Raw genomic sequence first — 9,124 nt, 5'->3', positions numbered from 1 at the left:
AAAGCTTAACATACCTTATTGGATGCTAATTAGTTTTAAGATAAGATGGTCAAAGCCCAATTTAAAAATTGGAATAAGAGTCAAAGTCATGAATTTGAGCCACGCGAATGTCATATTGGGGGAGTAAGTTAGGGTTGTTGAGGTGCAACAATGTGCTTAAGTTGATAGATAGGTCACCCAAATAATAGTGGTAAAAGACTTATCCTATCCTTATGAGATGGTCAAAGCCCTATCCAAGTATATATCATTTATGTTTCTTAAAAATGATTAGATAATTTGTCTAGTTGCTCATCACAATGTAGTAATTGTAATTTCAATGGTGGATTGTTAAAGTAAAAATCCAATAAAAAATTGTTTTGCTTTGCCTATAAATTGAGTACCTTCATTGCACCAATGCTATATCACATGCATTCTTCTTCTCTTTTCCCTCTATCATATATATTTCTTCTTCTTCTAGTAAACTCTTGGCTCAACTAGGTGGTGCCAAACATTAGGGTGATTGCATCTCAATTCCAACAAGCAGGTGAGATGTATTAATATTTTCCATCTTTCTATGTATATATATAGTTTCTGGCTTCAAAGTTAGGGTTTACTCCTTTCCTCTTTTAGCTTTTCTATTATGCATTCAATTTCCGTCTGTTTTCAATCGGTATCATTATTAATGAGCACCCATTCCTTTTGCTTCTGCTTTTCTCTCCATATCCTAGTAATTGCTCCTTGTTTACGGCTTCAAAGTTAGGGTTTTACTCCTTCCCTTTCGAAGTTAGGGTTTACTTCTTTCCCCTTTTAGCTTTTCTATTATGCATTCAATTTCCATCTGTTTTCAATCTGTATCATTATTAATGAACACCCATTCCTTTTGCTTTTGCTTTTCTCTCCATATCCTAGTAATTGCTCCTTGTTTACTGCTTCAAAGTTAGGGTTTTACTCCTTTCCCCTTTTAGCTTTTGTATCATGCTTTCAATTTCCATCTGTCTTCAATGTGTATCATTATTAATGGGCACCCATTCCTTTTGCTTTTCCTTTTCTCTCCATATCCTACTAATTGTTCCTTGTTTGCTTCACTGCTGCTTATATATATATATATATATATATATATATATATATATATATATATATTATATATATATATATATATATATATATAATCTCTAGCCCATGTAATATTGACACAAGTATTTATTTGTAGATGAACTGAGATAAATCTTAGCCTATATCATAAAAACCCAGAGTTATGCATATATAATATGTAATCTACTTAATTTGTTGTTAATCGTTAACACACAACGACTATATTCTCTTTAACCATTTTAATAACTCAGTTTTACAAACATTTCACTAAATTTTGAAATGTAATTGGGTAGCTCCTATGTTTTTATGTCATAAGATTTTGTGGCTTAATTATGTTAAATGTTCATTTCGGTGATTTGAAAAATTTTCAAATCCTTATCCGTCAACCCTAATCCTCTTCTCTTCCTAATTAGGTTTAGACCCACAAAGTTATTTTGATTTAGGAAGGACCAATTTTATACTCATGAGTTGATCAATTCAAACCTTCAAAATACTAAATTTTTTTTTTTAGTATTTTAGCTTCACTGCTGCTTATCAAAAAAAAAAAAAAAATAAAATAAAATCTCTAGCCCATGTAATATTGACACAAGTATTTATTTGTAGATGAACTGAGATAAATCTTATCTTATATCATAAAAACCCAGAGTTATGCATATATAATATGTAATCTACTTTAATTTGTTGATAATCGTTAACACACAACGACTATTTACCAAACACAAGAATGTAATACTCAGGATACAAATATGTGTGCAGGTGCAGGAGAGCCATCATCAACAGAAATGGCAACATCAATGAATTTACGTAAGGAAGAGATATATATAGATAGCCACCCAGGACACGGGCTCCTTAAATTGAAGCCTGCTGAAAAATCATGTTATTGTGGGGGGTGTAAAGAAATGGTGTTTTTTTCACAAGAATGTTACCAGTGTGAGCACGAGGATGGGCACCAGAAATGCGACTTCCACCTTCATGTGGAATGTGTCCCTATCGCTTCCTTGTGGCTAACATTTATCAGTTGCGACTTTACCTTTCAGCAGGACCCAAGAGGAAGACATATGGTTTGTGATGCATGCGGGAATGATGTGAAAGGTTGGTTTTTCCAGTCTTCGACACCAGGGGAATCACGTCATTTACACCCATGTTGTGCCAAGCTTGACTTTAAGAGAACGGTCCGTAATGGTAGCATTGAACTTGATCTTAAAGAAGAGACTTCATCAGTGTGCCTAATATGTAGAAACGAGGGTCATTCAGAAAATTTCAGGAGCTGGGTCTATGTTTCCCGTTGTCGCAAGTACTGTTATCATGTGTCATGCATGAAGGACAACGTCGAGAAAGGGGCGGAAGACGAGGCTAGTAATCAGCAACCAAGTTATGAGACTGGAACAACCAGCGGGGCCTTGGTGACAAGGGCTCAGAACCAATCTGTACGACCACGCCGTGGAGAGACGGGCCTCGATTTGTTGGAGTTCGCAGTCGACCTTGTCATTTTCCTGATTTCTGTCATCTTTGGGATACCTTTCCCATCGGTGTCTAAATGGATAAGAAAGATATGGTAGATCATTACATCAGGAAAATATAAAAATGAATAAATGAGGTGATTGATCTAAAATTATTCATGCATGGCTAGTTGATGCATATGTGGCTTTCTATAAAAATGATTCCCATCTGTTCTGGTTGCTCCCCCCGCCGTTTCACATGGCTACTCAATATATCTTTTTAAGTGTGTGGTGTGGTGTTCTCTAGGGTATATATGAGAGATGAGGTTAGATCTCATTTTATCACGGTTGTACTCGACAGGAGCATAGATGAAAAAGGTTTGTTTTCCTCTCTTCTTGTGGTGTGGTGTGGTGTTCTCTAGGGTATATATGAGAGATGAGATTAGATCTCGTTTTATCATGGATGTACTCGACAGGAACATATATAAATAAAGTTTGTTTTCTTTTCTTTTCCTTTTACTAGTATGAAAATAAGCACCCTATGGTTGGTTGTTCTTCAGGATATATGTATTGGCTTCCATTGTAGCCTGTCTGATGGCTCTCTTTTTTATACATCGCACCATAATATTACAACCATCATTCTCGTCTACGTAGACTACATTTTTCTCACAAGAAATACTGACGCTTTTCTTCATAATCTATTCAATAAACTAAGCCAAGAGTTTGCGATCAAGGATCTTGGATCACCGCACTACTTTCTTGGAGTAGAAGTGAAGCCTTTGTCTGGTGAAGTAATTCATGTCCCAACACAACTATACATATGACATACTTTGCAAAATGCTAGAAAGTTCTCCCTTTGCTACACCAATGACCGTAAAAAACCAAGCTATCTCCTCTAACTCAGAACTTGTTGATACCACCTGTTTCCTCAGCATAGTAGGGGGATCTCCAATATCTCGACCTTCACAAGACCCAACATAGTTTATTTAGTTAATAATGTGTCAATTCTTTGGCTGCCCTACTTTCACCCATTTGAAAGTTGTAAAACGGATCCTGAGATACTTAAATATCACATAAAATTTTGGTCTTCGATCGCTATGTTGCCCAAAGTTCTACAAACCTGCCTGTGTTTAATGATGCAGATTGGGCTAGTTGCACTACTGCAAGGAGAAGCATCATTGGTTTCTGCACATTTCTTGGTGCGAGCTATATTTTTTGGTGTTCTAAGAAACAACCCACAGTTCTCGATCCAATACTGAAGTTGAATCTAGATCGGTCTCCATCACAGCTGAGATAACGTTGATCATATTTCTTCTTCGTGATTTTGGCATTCCCTTTGCAAAGCCACTGCAGCTATTTTGCGACAATGTTAGTGCACTTCACATGTCAGTTAATCCTATGTTTCATCCAAGATCAAAACACATTGAGCTCGACTATCACTTCATATGAGAGAAAGTTGCAGTGGGTCATCTTATCACAAGTCACATTCCTTATTCGTCTTAACTTGCTGATATCTTCACAAAGCCATTAACCAAGGCTACCTTTCAAATATTCAGGGACAAACAGGGTGTCCATCCTCAATCACATGCTAGATAGTTTAAGGGGGCATATGCCAAAATTAAAGATCCCACCATCTCCTGTGGTCAAGCTACAGATCAAGAGAATAAAAGGGAAAATAAAAAATCCACCAGTCATGAGCGTTAACCAATCTTCCGGCGATATCAACATTCCTTAACCGGTGCAATCTCCTTGGGTAAATAGTGCATTTCCTCTTAAGTAAAATATAAACTTCCATGTATGTAAAATATATACTACGTATATTAAGTTCAGATCAATGAAAATGAACAATGGCTTCATCCATCTTCTCTAAAATTTTCTTCATAAATGGCGTCTTTCTCTTGGTCAACGAGTGTTTTTTGTTTTTGCTTTGTTTATTACCTTTTTTTTTTTTTTAATGATGAATAAATAGACAATGTCCATCCTTTTACGTGTGTGGTGTTATCTAAGGTATGTGTGAGAGATGGGTTGATATTTCATTTGATCATGAATGTACTAATTATTTTCTATGCACGAGACAGAGACAGAGACACGAATGAACCAATTATTTTGTATGCACGAGACAAAGACAATTGAAAGTGGCTTTCCTTTCTTTCTTTTTCCATTTTCTGGTAAGAAAAGACACCTACTTGAATTAGCCAAATTCTGCCACCAATTATTTTCTATCCTTGTTTATAATATTATAGTTGATTTGACACCTTTGATATTAAAGAGAAGTCATCGGGCGCAATTGATATTAAAATTATGAGCCATAGTAGGAAAATATGAAAAGTGGGACAGCTTCTTTCCAAATAGGAAGTAGGAACACGTTGCTTGACTTCTAGAATAAAACATGATTGTGAAACCTATCCGACCAAATTCTCCACACGAGACCATCAAGCATACCAACCACCCAAACTCACAAGGCACATGGCATACACGTCTCCTGTTCGAAGCATCCACATAACACAAGCAATAATGAAATCTAACTGCGCCTTACAGATGAGATCTCAACAAAGTGCCTAAAATGCAAGAACAAGGGGATTTTATGAAGGAATCACAGGCTCGTTCGATGTTAGTTTCCACTTGTAGCCAATAATGTTATCATGTGTCCTGTGAAGGACGTCATTCTTGCGAATTGGCAGAAGGGTCACTTCCAACACATTATTCTTCCTCTCTTGGTTAATTGGACATACCTGCCTGTAAAGACCTTCCCCCACCCTTTAAAATAATCACAACAAAAAGAATACTAATGAAGCCTATTAATAAATATAACGACTGTTGAAAATGAAATACTTTTTCAACCAATTAATATACATATTATTTTCACTAACAACTCTCCTTCATTGAAACCAATGACCCGTAAATGGTTTGTTCACGTGGCTTTTTAGCAAATGTTAAAGGTGGTGTTTGTTTATTTACTTAATTCTAAATAGAATCTTAATGCTTAATAGTGTTAAATATTAGATTGTTTATTTTTATAGTATTTTATTTATATTAAGTATTAAAAAGTAAAAAAAAAAAAATATAATATTTTTTCTATTTAAAAAAAAATTACATATGACTTTTTTTATTTAGTAAAAATTTTATAATAAGTAATGAAAAAATAGAAAAACAAATAACATAAATTTTAAAAACAAATTATTTTTAACAAAAAGTCAAAAAAACAAATACAATCTAAATGTTTAATTTTTCTAATAATTTTAATAGTGCGTTTAACAATAATTGTAAAAAAATATTTTTAACTTTTTTAGTATTAAAAAGTTCATTTTCTAGAATCATTATAAGACATATTCTAAGTTTTTTTAATTTATATCCAAAATTTAACTTAATTCTAGCTAACTCGTAGCCCGAAACTCTAATCTAGTCATCTAGAAATTTCCAGTTCATATCTCAGTTCCATTATTCTCAATTCGAAAAGTGAGACAGCCTTTTTCCAAGTAGGAGGTAGGCACGCGTTGCTTGACTTCTATAATAATCTAGTCAATTCCTCTCCTTCAAACATCTTTATTTCTATAAAGAATTATTAGAAGATTGGTTACCAACTAACCTGCCCTTTCATATCTGGAAATTTATTCTAATATTTTAGACTAACATTATGAAAAATATATCTATTACACTTTTTCATTTTTCTAAAGAACAAAACAAAAAAGCCGGTGGTTAGAGGTGGACTATAGAAACAAAAAGGTTGGTTGTCAAGGGGACCATAGAATTGAAGCTTCCCTACCAGCTTCATTTTCATTCATGAAAGAAATAAACGAAAAGGGGCCTAGCTGTCACAAGGGCTGGAGCCTCGCAGAAGGTTTCATGTTTAGATAGCTACAAATATATTTTTATTTTTAGTTTTACTTTTTCCCCCTCTTGCTTCATTGGACATCCCTATCTGAAAAGACCTTCACCCACCCTTCAAAATAATCACGTGCAAGTCAACCAAAAGAATACTAATAAGGTCTTTTCATAAATAAATATAACGACTGTTGAAAATGAAATATTTTTAACAACCCATTGATGCGACTCATGTTCATTCAAACCAATGAATGACGCCCAAGTGGATTTCGAAGAATCAATAGGCAGCAGCCTAAACTAATTGATGGAAACCAAAAGATTTTTTAGCAACCCCCGTCCCATTCAACCTAAATTGAAATTCATCGATCTCTAGATTAATTTATAGAAATTTATAAAATTTGCAATATAGAAATGAAATTCAATAACATAACGGGACATATATGTCTTTCATACCTTTTTAATCTCATGATATAAACTTTCAATACCTTTTTATGAGCTATAAAGATTTGTATTTTTCTCACAAAATAAGAACACTTCTGAAACTTAATAAGCTTTTGTATTTGATTCTTCATTGGTGCTCCTGACTTGAACTTAATCCTGCATGGTTTGTTATTATACTTATCCATCTTCTATCTAAACGACTGTTCCCTAGGCTGACTTGATCTTCGTACGTGAAAAGGACAAATAAATATATAAGACTGACTCTAGATCAAGTCTTTAATTAATGTTCGTGGCCTTGAGAACCTTCATGTGGCGTGTGAAAGAATGACCCTAGCAAATTTCCAGACATTTTAAATCTAGAAATTTCCACATTGACACTACAAAGAGCAAAGGAAAATGAACTTTTCTGAAAAATCATAAGTCACCTAGAAATTTCCAGTTCATATCTGGATTCCATTGTTAACAATTTATTATATAGGTCCAGACAGTTTGGAAAGGTTCACACCAATATTCATCAAGTTAATAAGTTAAATTGTAATTTAAAATGAACCAAAATAAAATAAAATAATGGAGTCATTTTTCTGTATTGGAGTGAATTACACACCTACAAAGGCCTGTTATAAAATATTTTTTTTTATTGATTTTTCTTGTTAATTGATCAGATCTTAAACATTAATCATCCTTAACTACAGATTAATTATGTTCAAAATTTTCATAAAGCTATCTTCGTGTTTGTATCCATACCAAGTAAAAAATTAGTAGAACTGATCATCATCACGGTGCATGTAACCTTTTGATCAATTTCTGGGCATGTCTGATACCTAGCATAGAAGGGAGACACTCTCGGGGTATTGCAGCTTTATTAGCTTGAGATTATACCCCAAGCACCATATTGTTCCTGCGCCCTGGTTAATTCACCTCATTTTGCCCGATGAATTCTATCCTCTTTAACTGGTTTTCAAGTAACAAAATATTAACAACTCAGTCTCACAAACACTTCACAAAATTTAATTTTAAATATAATTGGGAAAATATTTTGCCATTGATTTGGTGGCTTATGTTAAATTTTCATTTCAGTGATATGAAAAAAAAATTTAGAGACCTTATCTGTCGACCCTAATCCTCTTTTCTTCTTAATTAAGTATAGATCCACAATATTATTTTGATTCAGGAAGGACCAATTTTATACTCATGAGTTGATCAATTCAATCCTCTTTCTTGGTGGTCAAGTTTGCTTGAAGAGGGCGGTTTCATTTTAGCGAAGAGAAATACGTACGTTAGGTTTATACAAAAACTAGTCTTTGATTGATTCAAACCATTAGGTATACCATTCATTTGTCTTAAAAATGAAATGGGCACACACGGTTTGGGTGATTTGCTGACCTAATTTCTCATCACAATGCAGTGAAAGTAATGTTTTAATGGTGGACTATTAAGTAAAAACCCAATAAAAAATTGCTTTCCTTTGCCTATAAAGAGTGCCCTCATTGCACCAATGCTTTATCACATGCCTTCCCACTTTTTCTTCCTCTATCAGATTTCTTCTTCTTCTAATCTCTAGGCCCAACTAGGTGGTATCAAACATTAGAGGTCATTGCATCTCAAATTTTAACAAGCAGGTGAGATGCATTGATATTTTCCATCTTTCTATATCTATCTCTATGTATATATAGTTTACGGATTCGAGCTTAGGGTTTACTCCTTTCGATTCCTTTTCAGCTTTTGTCTAATACATTCAATTTCCATCTGTTTTCAATCTGTATCATTATTAATGAGCACCCATTCCTTTTGCTTTTGCTTTTCTCTCCATATCCTAGTAATTGCTCCTTGTTTAGGGCTTCAAAGTTAGGGTTTTACTCCTTTTCCCTTTTAGCTTTTGTATCATGCATTCAATTTCCATCTGTCTTCAATGTGTATCATTATTAATGGGCACCCATTCCTTTTGCTTTTCCTTCTCTCCATATCCTACTAATTGTTCCTTGTTTGCTTCACTGCTGCTTATAAAAAAAAAATAATCTCTAGCCCATGTAATATTGACACAAGTATTTATTTGTAGATGAACTGAGATAAATCTTAGCTTATATCATAAAAACCCAGAGTTATGCATATATAATATGTAATCTACTTAATTTGTTGATAATCGTTAACACACAACGACTATTTACCAAACACAAGAATGTAATACTCAGGATACAAATATGTGTGCAGGTGCAGGAGAGCCATCATCAACAGAAATGGCAACATCAATGAATTTACGTAAGGAAGAGATATATATAGATAGCCACCCAGGACACGGGCTCCTTAAATTGAAGCCTGCTGAAAAATCATGTTATTGTGGGGGATGTAAAGAA

The 9,124-nt window shown here is 34.0% G+C and overlaps 1 protein-coding gene across 1 annotated transcript; it reads left to right on the top strand.

Moving 5' to 3' along the window:
* The first annotated feature begins 440 nt into the window (after nt 1-440).
* LOC117929041 lies at nt 441-3,029 on the top strand. The gene is made up of 2 exons (XM_034849232.1): nt 441-523; nt 1,828-3,029. Exon 2 carries the CDS (start codon nt 1,854-1,856, stop codon nt 2,628-2,630), a length of 777 nt encoding a protein of 258 aa, XP_034705123.1. The 5' UTR covers nt 441-523; nt 1,828-1,853; the 3' UTR covers nt 2,631-3,029.
* The last annotated feature ends 6,095 nt before the right edge of the window (nt 3,030-9,124 follow it).

The sequence above is a fragment of the Vitis riparia genome, chromosome 13, assembly GCF_004353265.1.
Source record: "Vitis riparia cultivar Riparia Gloire de Montpellier isolate 1030 chromosome 13, EGFV_Vit.rip_1.0, whole genome shotgun sequence".
Classification (NCBI taxonomy): Eukaryota; Viridiplantae; Streptophyta; class Magnoliopsida; order Vitales; family Vitaceae; genus Vitis; species Vitis riparia.
The sequence above is the reverse complement of the archived record's forward strand: the minus strand, read 5'-3'. Positions and strand labels throughout refer to the sequence as shown.